The 16,414-nt window shown below is 38.2% G+C and overlaps 2 protein-coding genes across 3 annotated transcripts; both read right to left on the minus strand.

The window, feature by feature from the left end:
- Nucleotides 1-2,130: 2,130 nt before the first annotated feature.
- Nucleotides 2,131-4,639, minus strand: LOC131331115 (cytochrome P450 CYP82D47-like). The gene is made up of 3 exons (XM_058364955.1): nt 4,078-4,639; nt 3,290-3,704; nt 2,131-3,011 (listed from the first exon to the last, which is right to left on the minus strand). The coding sequence occupies exons 1-3, from the start codon at nt 4,614-4,616 to the stop codon at nt 2,388-2,390; spliced, it is 1,578 nt and encodes a 525-aa protein (XP_058220938.1). The 5' UTR covers nt 4,617-4,639; the 3' UTR covers nt 2,131-2,387.
- A 3,641-nt stretch (nt 4,640-8,280) lies between these two features.
- LOC131331114 (cytochrome P450 CYP82D47-like) lies at nt 8,281-15,887 on the minus strand. Of its 2 annotated transcripts, none has more exons than XM_058364954.1 (3): nt 15,128-15,887; nt 9,669-10,083; nt 8,281-9,063 (listed from the first exon to the last, which is right to left on the minus strand). In XM_058364954.1, the coding sequence occupies exons 1-3, from the start codon at nt 15,673-15,675 to the stop codon at nt 8,443-8,445; spliced, it is 1,584 nt and encodes a 527-aa protein (XP_058220937.1). In that variant the 5' UTR covers nt 15,676-15,887; the 3' UTR covers nt 8,281-8,442. The 2 variants fall into 2 exon arrangements, with proteins under 2 accessions (XP_058220937.1, XP_058220936.1); XM_058364953.1 differs by having other exon boundaries at nt 9,669-10,101; nt 15,128-15,782.
- Nucleotides 15,888-16,414: the final 527 nt, after the last annotated feature.

Consider the following 16,414-nt stretch of genomic DNA (forward strand, 5'->3'; position numbering starts at 1 on the left):
GGATATTCCAAAATACTCCGTAATGTTTAGTGTCTTGGAAAAGTAAGACTAAAAAAAGAGTACTACTATAAGTACCAACCGGCTGGGAAGGGAAATCATACCGACGGCCGTGCCGGGCCGTCTTCGGCCATCGGACGGCCGATCCGAGCCGTCCAAAAATTCTATAAAAAAAATCGAGGGGCCCATGCAGGAATCAACGGCATCCAAAGTGTGTAGGATGCTTGATCCGAGCACCCTTTTTTCGTGTATATATGTATATACGTGTATATACACGAAAAAGAGGTGCTCGGATATACATATATACATGAAAAATGGGTGCTCGAATCAAGTACCCTATACACCTCGGATGCCGTTGATTTTCACGTTTAGCCCCTCGGTTTTTTTTTATAGAATTTTTGTACAGCTCGGATCAACCGTCCGGTGGCCGAAGATGGCCCAGCGCGGCCAGTCAGTACGATTTTCCTCCCCAATTGTCGGTACCTATATCATTATTGCTAAAAAAAACTTTTAGTTTTCCCAAATTATCCTTAAAAAATAGTTATCATTGTGCTGAAAAGATACAATACGTACGAAGGCAATGTCGTAAAGTCATGCCTCACATGTGAGTTTGGGTTGTGTGTGTATTCTGGGTGCGTATGTGTGTGTTTCTGGGGGTGGTGTTTGGGGCTTTCTGGGTGTGTGTGCATGTCTTCCTCTTCTCTTCTCTACATGGGAGTCACATTTGGTGGATAGTCAATTCTTCAAGGTTGAGGCATGCATGTGATGGGGCTGATCATTTGCTTTTGATGCCTTTGCTGGTTGCTGTGTCTGATTATGCTTCCCCACTTTTTTGGCTACTGAGTTCACTGGTGGCCAATGATGTCATTGGGAAGCATAAATTTTTGGTCCAATCTATAATGAAGGGGCATATGATGGGGCTTGCAGGCCTTTGATGCTTAGGAATCAGCTGGATGGCTGCTGATCGATCGATCTCTTCTCCCCCTTCCCAACCTTGGCTACCATCGCAAATGGTAGCCGTCACTGTTTTGGGGGAGATTATGTCTTTTGAATAGGAAAGTCGATCTACTGGAATAACTCTGGAACACTTCGGATGTTTTTTTGATCAAATCAATTCACTTGGATTCTGTTGTCTTGGCTGTTGCTACTCAATCTGGGTAGTGACAATCAGTCAAAGCTTGGAAGGTCTCAACCATGAGGGAAAGGATTTCTTGGTATAAAACATGGACAAGGGAGTACTGCTACTTCAATCAAAACTGGAAAGGTCCATGCATATATGCATGAGAAATTCGAGCTTTATGGTGACATACACATGCTTCAGGGGATTTTCTTGACATTGACAATGTCAACAACGTAAATCTTGGGATTCTGTAGGCCCTGGTCTTTTGTATTTTGTTTTCCTCATCAACTTGTGGGCTGAGGTGTAGATGAATGTCGCTAGGTAGGGTGCCAACATAATTGGAATGCTACTTTGGCACGTTGTGATGCTTTTTCCTTCTTGCCCATTCCTCTGTACTCTTTTCTATCTCTATTTTGTCAATAATACTAATTTCTTCGCCGTTCAAAAAATATAAGTTATGCCTCACAATTTGAATTTGGTGCAATCATTGCTTGTTCTGTTAGGCCTCGTTTGATTCGCGGATTAATTGTCTGGAATAGAACTAACAGTAGCTAATCCCAAGAAATCCCTAACTTTAGTTTCCAAAATGACTATCGGGATTATCATCCCTATATTAATTTTATCTCTATATGTGGGGTACTAAATAATCCCAAAAAAGAGGTGGAATTGAGTAGGATTAACAAAGACCACCGTCAACGAGCCTCGCCTTCCCCTTCCCTCTTTCCCTCATCCCTGTTCACTCCTCTGTTCTCCATTTTTTCTTGTATGTACTACATATCAGGCGCAGTAAATAATTGGGTACCCTGTGTTGGAACACACGAACAGTACGATTTCGCTGATTACAGGACCGAGTATCGGACGGAGGGAATATATATGGTTGAGGGAAAGAGGAAAGGTGGAGCTGAGTTTTTTTTTTTTTAACAGCAAAGAAAGAATTTTATTAATCACATGTAACTTACGTGCTCTTTAAATCCACAATAATAATAAACAAATTAGACTTAACTCGCAAGAAATACATCTAAAGTCGATTGAGTGATTGAATGCAAATATATGAAACAAACTATTCTTCTTGACCAAGTAAATACTAAAAGTAAACAAAATCAACAATAATTGAAAAACAAATCACTATAAGATATTTCCCTAACTCCAAGACTCCCAACAAGATATTGAAATCAAATATACTAGTTCCTTAATAATATACTAATTTCGAAATGATAAACTAAAACCCTTATATTTCTAGAATAATTAAAGATGGCCTGCATCACTTTAACTATTGATAATGACTAGGAGCTAAACGAGGTGCAACAAGTACTTTAAGTGGAGTGGCTTTAGCATTTGTTAATCCAGCGCTCTCAGTCATGTCAATTAGAGCATCATTTGGTGTCGAAAGCTCAAATCCCTGGAGTAACCTAGCCAGCACGAAGTGCAACATCTGGACACCTAAGGCGATCCCGGGGCACACTCTTCTACCTGCTCCGAACGGGATCAACTCAAAATGTTGTCCCCTCACATCAACATCCTTTTGCGCCGTGAGGAACCTCTCTGGGCGAAACACCGACGGATCAGCCCACATCATTGGGTCCCTATGGATCTTCCACAAGTTTGGAATCAGCTGTGTTCCTTTGGGGATATGGTAGCCACTTACTGAGCAATCTTCTGCGAATTCCCTTTGGCCGGCTAGCGGACCTGCTGGGTATAAGCGTAGTGTTTCTTTTACTACGGCTTGGAGATAGAAAAGTTTGGTGATATCTGATTCATCCACTTGTCTTTCCTGGCCAACATGGAGATCCAATTCTTCTTGTACCTTTTTCAACACTTGGCGGTTGTTCAATAGGAGTGATAGTGCCCACGTCAACATCACTGAAGTGGTGTCGGCGCCTGCCATGATCACTTGCTGTAAAAGTTAATTGATTCGCAAAAGTTTAGCACAAAATTAGCAAACTCAAAAAAGCCAAAAAGTACTTGGGTCATTTAGGTACTGGAGTGGTTTAAAAAATACATGAATTTTACTACGTCGGCTATTATTGCCAAAAGATATTTTTAATAAGAACGAAACACCAAAAAGTCCCAAAAACTCATAGGAGAACAAGGCTTTAGTGCCATTGCAGTTCAAAAACTTGGTGCAGATTTCAAAAAGTACCAAAGGTTTTGCATGCTTAGCATTATACGTACCAAGCATGTAGCTTTGTTGACGGTGTCCGCATCGTAACCAGCAAGACACAGCCCTTCAAGAGTTGAAAGCATGATGTCCATGAAGTCTTGATCACCCTTATAACCACCACCCGGTTCTCTCCTCCGGCGATGTTCCTCCAACCATCCGGAAATTACACGATCCATTTCCTTGAATGTTTCTTTCATTGCCTCTTCGTGTCCCCCCAAGTCTAACCAACGCAAGAAAGGAATGGCATCGGCCGGTAGAAACATTCCCACAAAGTGAAAGAAGTCCCTAAATGCCTTCTGGCAGCGCCGCCCCTCCTCCTCATCACTGTCAGCAGCAACACCGAAGTACCTTTTTCCGGCAACCATTCTGACCAGCACATTCATGGTCAAGTCAGCAAACCACTGCTTCATCTCCACCAAGACATACCTGTTTGGAACGATAAGAGGATACAAATTAATGAACCCGCTTAATATACGATTACGTGGAAAGAACCAAAAGATGTGGTTTATGATACTTAGATATCTAATTATAATGATTAAATATACCCAACTACAATATTAAGAACCACATCGAATATATCCAACTATATTTGATGTGGTTTTTTTTTTGTAGTCAGAAGTTGGTCTGCTCAATGTACCATTTGTCAAGTTTTAATAAATCTTGTTGCCTAGAAAAAAAATTAACCGCATCCAATATAGTCTAATTTTATAGGGATTAAACAAGTAGATAAGTTAACACAACTATAATTAAATTTTCTAAACAAAAAAAGTTTTAGCTTGCTAAAATTTACGAATAATACCCTGAGTTGGCCTTGGCCTCTGCCCAAAGCTTATGAAGCTCTTTTATAGAGTCCTGCGTTTCAGAAACACGGACGTGCTCGAGCAACTTAACCCGGCGGCTCCCGAGCAACTCGACCGAGATTATCTTGCGCACTTCACGCCAATAAGCACCATAGGGAGCGAAGCCGAACATGGCCTCGTCGTAGCTGAGATGATCGGCAGATACAAACTTCGGCCGCGACGTGACAACCGTGTCATGCGTAGTGAAACACTCCTTGGCTGTTTGCCAATTACTCACCACCACGGCACGTTTCAACCCGACCCGGATGGTGAAAATGGGTCCGTATCTATCGGCCATGGCTCCCAAGGATACGTGGGGGAGCATCTGAGAGGACGTTAGGTGCCGGAGGTGGCCTATTATAGGCCACGCACCGCCCGCTTCAGGTGGCGGAATATGTTTTGAAGTTTTAGATTTCCCTAGGAAATAGTAGAGAAGTACGAGTAGAGGAAGGAGTACTCCGGCCATGATAGTGCTCGTGTGTGGAAAGAGGAAATCCATGGCGCCGTGGGTGTTATGGGAGTTTATCGATCTTGGTATTTATAGTATAGGTTGCCTAGCTATAATAAGATATTATTTTGTAGAGTGAGTATTCCACAAGCAGGGCCCAGCCCAGGCCAGGTGTGGAAAGTTGAACGACTAAAATTTATTTGGACTAGATATATATAAAGAGCAAATAAAAATTTGTTGCAAGAATAGAAGTTAACGTGTACATAAGTTATGTCACAGTTTTTTATTCAGAATTAAGATATTCAATTTCGAATGACGATTGAAAAATTGAATCAAAGACCTATATTTATTTGATTGGGCTGATTTTTGTGACAGCTCGCGACAAATTATTTTGACACTAATAAACATCACGAATCATTTATATGTGATTCCATGAGAGTGGGCTCCACACAGCGAATTGATATCCATGGTGGAGTTCGTGCACTATACAGTAGCACCAATTTCGGCACAATAAATTGCGAACAAAACACAAATTAACTTGCTCCCCAAGACTTTCTGCAGCTTAGGTCCAAAAATCCAGCCAGTCATATGCCAAAATTGCTCCCCAAGTTTGAAACTTCTAAATTCTAATTAAGATATTAGATTAACTGATGACAGATGGATAGAAATATGACGTCTAATTAGACCGAGATGGGGCCCAGGGGTACTGCAGTGCGTTGCGGGCACAACAGGGTGTTGTACATGTGTTCTTGCTTTCAGTTCCAGGATGGAGACACTAGCTAGTAATATCCAAATTGTTTGTTTTATTTAACTTCCCAAGTTTGTTGTCCACACCAAAAATTAGTTTGATCGGACGTTGACACCCACAAGTAGAAAACAAAAATCGACTTGAAGTCAACGTAAAAAAAAAACTGAAATGTAATCCTAATTCTTCTACACCAATTTTCCTAATGAAATTGAAAGATAAAATCGAATTAAATTGCAAAACAAGATATTTCCAGGCTTACAAATACATTCCTAGCCAGAATCTAATTTTCCTACATCACAATCGTACTACAAATAAGTTTTTTTTTTTTTTACTACAAATAAGTTCAGATTTTATTTAATAACGGTAATTGGCACAGGGATCAAACACCAAATATATAAGTTCAGATTTTATTTAATAACGGTAATTGGCACAGGGATCAAACACCAAATATATATCCTCCTTAATTACTAGAAAAAAGTACAATTTACAGAGAAACTATTCAAGTTGCAACGAATATCAGAAATATGCAACCATCCATGAGATACATATCACCGTATTGCGGCTTTCCCCACATAATCTTGTGATTCTGTTCATACTCTAACTATTATTCAAGAGTCGGAGCTAAACGAGGAGTAATAAAAAACTGGGAAAGTCTTCAATACACACCCCTTTAAGGTGTGTATCATATGCACCTATTGTGTGGTTTATATTGTGCCACCTCATAAAAAATTACTTGTAGGACCGGTCATTCATAACATTTTATTTTGTGTCGTAACTTTTATACTAAAAATTCGTAACTTTCATCAATATGATTCATAACTTTTTAACAATAGATTCATAACATTTTGGAGATCGTAACATTTTAGTGTGTTTCAATAAGGATGCATATGATACACACCCAAATAAAAGGTGTGTATTGTAGCACTTCCCAAACTGGGAGAAACTTGTTTCCCAAGACTTTCTGCAGCTTAGGTCCAATTATTCTTGTGTTATTAATAAAAAAATCTTGACTTTTATATGTTTCTTTTGCTTGAATCAAAAGATATCCAGTTTAATAATTTCCTAAAGAATGAGATTGATCGGACGTTGACACCCACAAGTGGAAAACAAAAATCTAGTCAAAGTTTTATTTTTTTGCTCGGTAAAGAAAACATTTTATTAGAGAAATAATTATGTGGGGGAAAGAGGAAGGGAACACCAACTAAAAGGTGTGAATGTGTATTAAAAGGTGCAAAAAGTATACAGAATTATGTATTTTTCTTGTTTTCTAGTGTACTTATCGTCAGCCCAATGAGCTGACAATAGCAAGACCGTTCTTATAAACTTAAAGTCTGAAAATTATTTTGGCAATTTTTATTTTTCGTAACTTTTTGTTGAGTTTTTTGTCGTCATTTTTGACAAGACGAATCAAAATAGTATAAGAATATAGACCAACGTTGGAAAACTTCAAATAAGACGACAATCTAGACAAATAAGACAGTTGTTTAATACTTTTTTCGTCTTTAGTGAACGTTTCTGTGCTTTTGGTCATAATTTTTTTTAAAACTCTTCTCATTGAGATGAACGATTACTTCAAAAAATATCACACCAATCTAACGAAAATTCAAAAAATAAGAACAAAACAAACAAAACGACGAAGAAAAATAAATTTACAAGAATGGAGCCTAATCGATCATGTATAGAAAATAAAGTGTGAAAGACTAATGTTGCACAATTTTTTATGTTGACTTTTTAAAATGGACATTCATTTTGAAAAATCTATAGAAAAAAATAAATAAAGGGACCAGCAGCTTAGCACGGAGGGAGTAATAAATTAGCAGTGTTGGAAAAGTAATCGAAGTCAAGCAAGATTACGCAATTTTATAACTTGTAGTATTTACTATTATTCATCGTAAAATGACCGCACTCCCATCCACGACCCCTTTAATAATACACAGCCAGTCATATGCCAAAATTGCTTCCCAAGTTTGAAACACAAACTTGTTTCCCAAGACTTTCTGCACCTTAGGTCCAATTATTCTTGTGTTATTAATAAAAAAAAAATCTTGACTGTTATATGCTTCTTTTGCTTGAATCAAAAGATAACCTGTTTGATAATTTCCTAAAGAATGAGATTGATCGGACGTTGACACCCACAAATGGAAAATAAAATCTAGTCAAAGTTTTATTATTTCGCTCCGTAAAGAAAACATTTTATTAGAGAAATAATTATGTAGGAAAAAGAGGAAGAAAACACCAACTAAGAGTTGGATGCATCAAAGCGAGCCAAAACCCAAAATCCTAAAATCAGAGAAAGTGCCAAAGGCCCAAACTCATCCCAATAACCCAAAACCTCACCTAACCGCCATCTCTCAACACCGGCCGCCACCATCCCCCTAACCCAAACCACTCAGCAAAACAACCACCACCTGAAAACCCGAACGGGCCGAGATGAAGACCACCAGACTTCGGCACAACCACCACCGATGCCGTTGACTCCTAGATCGCAATGATGGCCTCCAACAGACATGCCGGAGCAGCACTCAGGACCGGCCTGAGACAGCAGACACGTCGGAGCCATCGAACCAAAGCCACCCAAGAAATCCCAGATGCTGAAGCCCAAGCATCCTCGACCAACAAGCCCAGGCATCCTCGACCAACAAGCTGCCGTGAGATCCTGATGCTGTTAGACCAAAAAACCCAGCAGTAGATCGGTTGAGAATCAAACGCGAGATCACCTTCGAATCCACCGCACCACCCTCGCTGTTAAACCCAAACCAGAATCACCAAAAATCGACTCAAAGTTAAAGTTAAAAAAAAAAAAAATCTGAAACGTAATCCTAATTCTTCCACACCAATTTTCCTAATGAAATTGAAAAACAAAGTCGACAAAAAAGATATTTCCAGGCTTACAAAAACATTCCTAGTTAGCCAGAATCTAATTTTAAGTTCAGGTTTTATTTAATAACGGTAATTGGCACAGGGATCAAACACCAAATATACTCCTTAATTACTAGAAAAAAGTACAATTTACAGGGAAACTATTCAAGGTGCAACGAATATCAGAAATATGCAACCATCCATGAGATACATATCACCATATTGCGACTTTTCTCACATAATCTTGTGATTCTGTTCATACTCTAACTATTATTGAAGAGTCGGAGCTAAACGAGAAGTAATAAGAACTTGAAGTGGAGTGGCTTTAGCATTTGTTAATCCAGCGCTCTCGGTCATGTCAACTAGCGCATCGTCTGGTGTCGAAAGCTCAAACTCGTGGAGTAACCTAGCCAGCACTAAGTGCAACATCTGGAGAGCAAACGCGATCCCCGGGCAAGCTCTTCTACCTGCGCCAAACGGGATCAGCTCATAATGTTGTCCTTTCACATCCACATCCTTTTGCGCCGCAAGGAACCTCTCAGGCCGAAACACCAGCGGATCAGCCCATTTCATCGGGTCCCTCTGGATTTTCCACAAGTTTGGAATCAACCGCGTGCCTTTGGGGATATGGTAGCCCCTTATTGTGCAATCTTCTGTCAATTCTCTCGGGCCTGATAGTGGACCCGCTGGGTATAAGCGTAGCGTTTCTTTGACTATGGCTTGGAGATAGAAAAGTTTGTTGACATCTGATTCGTCCACTCGTCTTTCCTTGCCAACGTGAAGATCAAGCTCGTCTTGTGCCTTCTTTAACACGTGGCGGTTGTTCAACAGGAGTGAGAGTGCCCATGTCAACATTATGGAAGTGGTGTCGGCTCCCCCGCCAATGATATTCTGCAAATTGTAAAGCAAACAACACTTGGGAAATTAGAATTCCAATTTTGCGATTGGTTTGGTTCCTATATGATTTTTTTTAACAAATCAGATGCAATAAATTAGAACACAAACATGTGCAAATTAAGTAATGACCACAGTGTGGCTACAGAATAATGAAAAAATAACACATTGTGAAATATAGTTTCCTGCAGGTATATAAGTGCATCAACAATGTCATAACCAAAAGCAACATGTTTACGAATATAGCAATATTATAGTTTCAGTGAATTCAATAATCTCAAAGAATAATATTCAAACTCAACCTCCAGAGGCGTTTAGAGCAGTCAAGTGATGTGTTCACTAACATGTTAGTTAGGGTGTTTTCAGTCGGGTATTACTTAAGGATCGATCACTCTTGTCGTTAAAAAATGTCAAGTTATTTTCACTAATTAATAAGTTGTAAACAACATATTAAAATGTCATAACTTGTTGCCCAAAATAATTAGTACTGAAAACATAGCCTAAAAGTAAGACTGTGTCCGTGTCATGCTACATTTAAACGTGTCGTGTTGTGTTGTACCCGTGCCAGCGCAGCCCGTCTGACACCTCTAATATATACATACCAAGCATGTGGATTTGTTGATGGTGTCTGCATCGTAACCAGCAAGATCAGTCCCTTCCAGAGTTGAAAGCATCACGTCCATAAAGTCTTGATCCCCCTTACAACTCTGTTCCGATTCTCTCCTCTGTCGATGTTCGTCTAACCACCGGGAAAACAAATTATCCACTTCCTTCAAAGTTTCTTTCATGGCCTTCTCGTGTCCGCCCAAGTCTAACCACCGCAAAAAGGGAATGGCGTCGGCCGCCAGAAATAGTCCCAGAAAGTAAAAGAAGTCCCTCAGCGCCTTCTGGCATCGCCGCCCCTCCTTCTCATCGCCGTCAGTAGCAATACCGAAATACCTCTTTCCTACAACCATTCTGACGACCACGTTCATGGTCAGGTCAGAAAACCACCGCTTCATCTCCACCATGACACCCCTGTGAGAAGAATAAGTACTAGAGACGATAAAAATCAATCCATCACAGATGCATTTACGTGAAAAGAAAGGAAAGCTATGGTTTATGATGCTTAGAGACGTCTAGCTAGTTAACATGTTGTTCCTGGCAAGCTTGCTTAATTTGAAGATTCAATTGGAGTGAAACTGTTCAAAACACAACTTGAGTGCATGTATCTTATAGAGTTCTTGAGCAATGATTTCAAATCTAGATATGTATCGTGTATCATTTTTTTCATTTTTTGGATTGTATCGGGATTCATATTGGTTATTGCAAGATAGTTAGTAAAAGCTAATATACGATTAAAAATTAGTTATACCTAGTTACAACTTACAAGCTAAAAATCTGTTGTATATAAGACACATAAGTGTTTCGTAAATAAAAAAAGAGTTTTTCAGAATGAAAATTTTCAAGTCTCTCAAGTGCGGTCTATGACATTGAAATTTTATTGTTTCTTGGTGAAGAGAAGAGAAAGAATAGTCTTATGTGATTCATGGAAAACATGATTGAAGACCCAAGGTTTCCACCCCAAGTGGAGAGTTCAAATTTTTTGGAAACCTTGGGTTTTCATCAAGACCCATTGTGAGCCCCACTGTGCATATTTTGATTTAATTTGAACCGTTCGTTATGTATGACTCGCAGAGTAGTATATTCACGACTTAAAGAATCATCCTCAAGTGCCACTCTTGGTAAGTTTTCATCCAGCACTTTTTTTGCACTTATGATTTCATCCTCATTTTTTCAAAATGCCAAGACTGTCCCTATATATATATATGAGTTAGATTCCGGTGAGGGATCCCTCATTTTATTAAAATGCGGGACTCCCCTTTCCGATTGAATTTCGATGATCCGAGCCGCTCAAAGTGATTAGAACGTGATTTTAAGGGTCCTTGTGAGAAATCAGCAAAAAAAATGACCGGGAAGGGCTTCATCCGAGCAGTTTTCATTGAACGGTTCAAAAAAATTGCTCAGATGACGCCCTTCCCGGTCATTTTTTTTGCTGATTTCTTTGGGGAACCCTTAAAATTACGTTCTGCACACATTGAACGGTTCGGATTTTCAAAATTTGATCGAGAAATGAAAGTCCCTCATTTTAACAAAATGAGGGATCCCTCACTTGAAAATTCCTCATATATATATATATATATATATATATATATATATATATATATATATATATATACGGAACGGTTCAATGGACACCCTAAAAAAACACCCAAAAAAACACCCATAATCTCATTCTCATAGTTCCCGATCAAATTTTTATGATCCGAACCGTTCAATGTGTGCAGAATGTGATTTTAAGGGTGCCCGCGAGAAATTAGCAAAAAAAATGACCGGGAAATGTTTGATTTAAGCAGTTTTTATTTGAACCGTTCAATAAAAAACCGTTCGAAACTGTTCGGATCAAGCCCTTCCCGGCCATTTTTTTTGCTGATTTCTTGCGGGTACCCTTAAAATCACGTTCTGATCACATTGAGCGGCTCGGATCATCAAAATTTGATCGGGAGCTATGGGGTGTTTTTTTAGGTGTTTTTTTAGGTGATATATATATATATATATATATTCGTTCTTATAAGGACCTCCTTATTTTAATAAAATACGCGGAATTAGCAAAAAAAAGACCTGGAAGGGCTTCATTCGAGCAGTTTTTGTTTATTTTTTATCGAACGGTTCAAATAAAAACTGTTCAAATCAAGCCATTCCCGGCCCTTTTTTTTTGCCAATTACTCGGTGGTACCCTTAAAATCACGTTCTCAACACATTGAGCTGCTTGGATCATCAAAATCTGATCGGGAAAACCAAGAAATGGGGAGGTCTGCATATAAGGTCCTCATTTTAAGGTCTTTACCTGAAGAAATATATATATATACATACATATATATATATATACATACATACATATATATATATATATATATATATATATATGTATATATATATATATATATAAGAGGATGGGAACATAAAACTCCAGTCCCTGCACTAAAATTGGTGGTCATCATTTGACCCAAATTCAAAAAATTTCATATTAGTTTTCAAAATCCCATAAATCTCGCCCATTTCCTCCCAATCCCTCTCTAAAATCTCCAAAAAATGTCGTTCAAACCTCCTCCGTGTGGTTCTTTTCCTTCTCGACATCGCTTGGATTTTGCGTCTCTGGAAACATTTGGGGGCTGTTATCTTCCAAATCCATCACCACATCAGTAATGAGATTAGTTTTTTAATCCTCTTGCATGCACATCCAAGTTATTGCTCTTTATTTTCTTTGTGCTTCTCTCCAAATGGTCTAATTCCTCAGTCGAATGAACTAGCGGTACGGAGGAGGTTCGCTCATAACCAACGGGTTCCAAATCCATCACCAAATCTGAATCTCCTCCGGTTTGAACAAGCACAGAATCTCCTCTGATTTGAACTATGGGTTCTTCACGTCCAACAAGTTGGCCGTGTTCAAGCCTGGTATCGAAGTGCAAGTGCCTAAAGAGGAAAGGTATAGGCTCGGGCTTTTGGATTTTGTCCACGCTGGTATGTCATGATTGGGTTGGGTTTGTTTGTAGCGAGTTATTTCTTGTGTTTTTTTATTTTCATGATTTTTCATGTATTCCGATATGAATAAATACGTTTTTCGACCACCGGTGAGAATGTCATTTGTAATCATGTGTTTTTTTTTTCATGGTGTATTCATGTTTTTGATGTTTATTTATGTGTTTTCATGAATAAAGCATGTGTATTCATGTTTTTTCATGGTGTATTCATAAAAAATATGATCGATTAACTTTTTTTTTTATGGTTGATTAAAAACATAGTGTAGTCATGGTTTTTTGATTAATCATTCATGTTTTTCATGAATAAAACATGGTGTATTCATATTTTTTAAATAAATTTAGTGTAGTCATAGTTTATGAAAATTCACAAAAAATAAGGATTTGAATATTTACGAAATTAAGGAGAGAGAATGGTTTAGAATATATTCATTAAGGATTTGAAATTTGAAAATTCCCCCCATTCCTATCCATTAATCATCCCATGATTTTAGGTAACTATAATTACTATAATCTCACTAATTTAGCAAGAAAATATACACCTACATATGAATATCTTATTAAAAGGGTAATATAGAAAATTCACCGCCTAAAAAGGTGAAAACATAAATGTTCAAAAAGTACTTGATGAATACTTACGTAGAATGAAATATGAGGATGAATATTTAAAAACTCCTAAATTAATTTGCTTGATCAGATATTAGTAGGTATATCAAAAATAAAATTTATACTCATAAAATAGACAATCATTGACAGTTTAACTTCAAAATATATGATCGTCCATTTTGTAAGCTAAATTTCATTTTTGATATATCTATCGAAAATCAAGTTGATTTTTATACATAAATATACTAATTTGTGAACCCTCCAGGATGAACAATTCATATTTCTACCCAAAAAAAAAAAAAAAGGTCAAGTGGGACCCATAGATGGTGACGGAAACTCTGGCGTAGAGAACTAATTAACCTCATAATTTAACATGGTATTGCCACATACAATACATGATATACTCATTACGTACCTGATAAGAAAATGATCTCACGTGTGACGTAGTCTTGAAAGTTAATTTAGTTACGTGGAATTTGGCCTAAATTAATCTTTTGTTTTTTTTAATTAAGTGAATTTTTTTTTTTAAATTTTGAATCAACCATCCATCTTGACAGAAGAAATCTAAATAGTAAAATTTCATGATCAAATGCTTATGAAGTAAAATTTTATGGTGAAATACAAAAATCTTCGGATTAGATTTGTCTTTTGTATACATTTCTTTAAAAAAAAAAAAAGTAAAATTTTATGATCTAATATATTATTCCCTTCATTCCGATTTGTTTGTCCTTTTTTTGACTTATACATGTCACAAATTGACTGTCTAATTTAAAAAATTTCAAAATCAATAGCTTAGATTATATACATTTTCAAATCAATAGATTAGATTTGGTTTCCTTAATAAATTAGAAACCCAAGATTGAACAAACAAATCGAGACGGTGGGAGTATGTTAGTCCGAACTCCAGCAAGATACTTTACTCAGATTCATTCTCAACCCAGAAATTATGTTTTCAATCTTCTCTTAATAGCAGTTAATCCCATAATCTCATTGCTTCTAAGTGCAGCTACCCAATTGTTGGGGACTTGTCCCAGCAGTCAGACATGTCAATTACGTCCGCCAATACACCAATGAACGACATTGATTTAGCTATTTTGTTGGAAAACGGAAGCGACTACAAACACACATACCATCAAACAAAGAGACAATACAAATTTTATATGGTTCCCCAATTTGAGTACATCCACGGACAACGAATTTTACTATGAAATTAGGGAGGAGGATACACAAATCACTCGATCAACTCAACCTCACACTCTCACCGCTCTCTTTCTCTCTATTTCCCACTAGTGGCGGGGGGGAGTTCTCCGAAGGGGGCTCCCTCTTTCTCACGTCTCTCCCTCCCATTTCTCTCTTTCACTTTCCACATCTTTACACTACAACTTGTACATATATATATATATATATATATATATATATATATATATATAATATAAGCTCTAAATCAGACAAAAGAAAAATCTCCGAAAATCACCCGTGCGCCTACCAATTTGGACTTTCAAGACCAAATCTTATCCAATCAATCTTTGACAAAATCTCTTAGTTTGATCCAAATCCTTGAACATGTTTTTCATGTGTAAGTCAAGCTTATCATATTTCAACACACGTACTCCACTAAAATAGTAAGAACGATGTTGAATTCGGTCTTGTTTAGGAGTAATTATTCAATAGTCCGGATGTACCGTCACATAATTAATATTTCGGACTACTTTACGACCACAGATTCCTACAGAGTTGATAGACTTGGTGGTAAATCGTACAAAAATGTGTGATTATAAAGGGATTTTCACCTGGTTTATGGGAAATTAAGTGGATTAGTCAACATAACATTTGTTATATGTATACTTTAAGAAAGAAAAGATTTTTGTAAACAATACCCTGAGTTGGTTTTGGCCTCTGTGCAAAGCTTGTGAAGCTCTTCTATGGAGGCCTCGGTTTCAGAAACCCGTACGTGCTTCAGCAACTCAAGCCGGCGGCTCCCTAGTAACTCGAGCGAGATGATCTTGCGTATCTCACGCCAATAAGCACCATACGGACAGAACCCGAGCATGGCGTAGTTGTAGCAGAGGTGATGAGCGGCTATGAACTTCGGCCGCGATGAAACAATCGTGTCGTGCGTGGTAAAACATTCCTTGGCTATCTCCCAGTCACTCACCACCACGGCTCGTTTCAACCCAACACGGATGGTGAAGATCGGTCCGTATTCATCCGCCATGGCTCCCAAGGTAACGTGGGGGAGACGATCAGAGGTTGTTCCTAGGAGGTGGAGGTGGCCTATTATAGGCCACGCGCCGCGGGCTTCGGGCGGTGGAATATGTTTTGAAGTTTTAGATCTCCGTAGGAAATAGTAGAGAAGTAGTAGCAAGGGAATGACTCCTCCGGCTACGACAGTGTTGGTGTGTGGAAAAAGGAACTCCATGGCCATGGGTGTTACTAATGGGAGTTGATCTTGTATATGTTGTGGGATGATTTTGTGCCTTATAGAGAGAGAGCGCGCACGCTTGCATAAAATTTGATAGTATTAGGGTTGAGGCACCACTCGAATAATCAGTAAACAATTCAATTTCCACCTCCTAACCTCTTAGGTCCAACCATTCAAGCTATTTTTCCACAAGGCAGGGCCCAGTTGATTTCGTCTCATTGTGTGGAAAATTGAGCAACTGAAACTTGTTTGGACAGGATAAGCAAAAGAGTGTCTTTTTCATCGAGCCTCCGTGAACAGCTGTTCGATCTTGCGCATCCATTTCGGTTTTGAATGATTAGAATTTTAATCAAGTTTTTTTTGGAGAAAAGTTAATTACAATCAATTATTATCAGTCATAATTGATTTTCAATCCGAATTTTTCAAAAACACTTTAGATGATCGCGATTGAGCTCCGTAACTTTTTATTTACGAAACAGCCGTAAAGAAGATTTTCTCAAAAAGCAAACAGATTTGGTGGAAAAGTAGAACAACAAAGCAAGGAAGTAATGGGACGATGACTTTGTAGCACCACTACTAGTCCACGAGGCAGGTCGACCCATGCAAGTTGATTTCGTCTCATTGTGTGGAGAATTGAACTGACTAAAACTAGTTTGCACTGGGATAAAAAGCTCTAAATCTCTGGAGAATTCCTTTGGCATGTCTTTGCATTCCGCTTGACCGTTAGGTTATTTGTTCAAAT

Source organism: Rhododendron vialii, chromosome 6a (assembly GCF_030253575.1).
Source record: "Rhododendron vialii isolate Sample 1 chromosome 6a, ASM3025357v1".
NCBI classification, from domain to species: domain Eukaryota; kingdom Viridiplantae; phylum Streptophyta; class Magnoliopsida; order Ericales; family Ericaceae; genus Rhododendron; species Rhododendron vialii.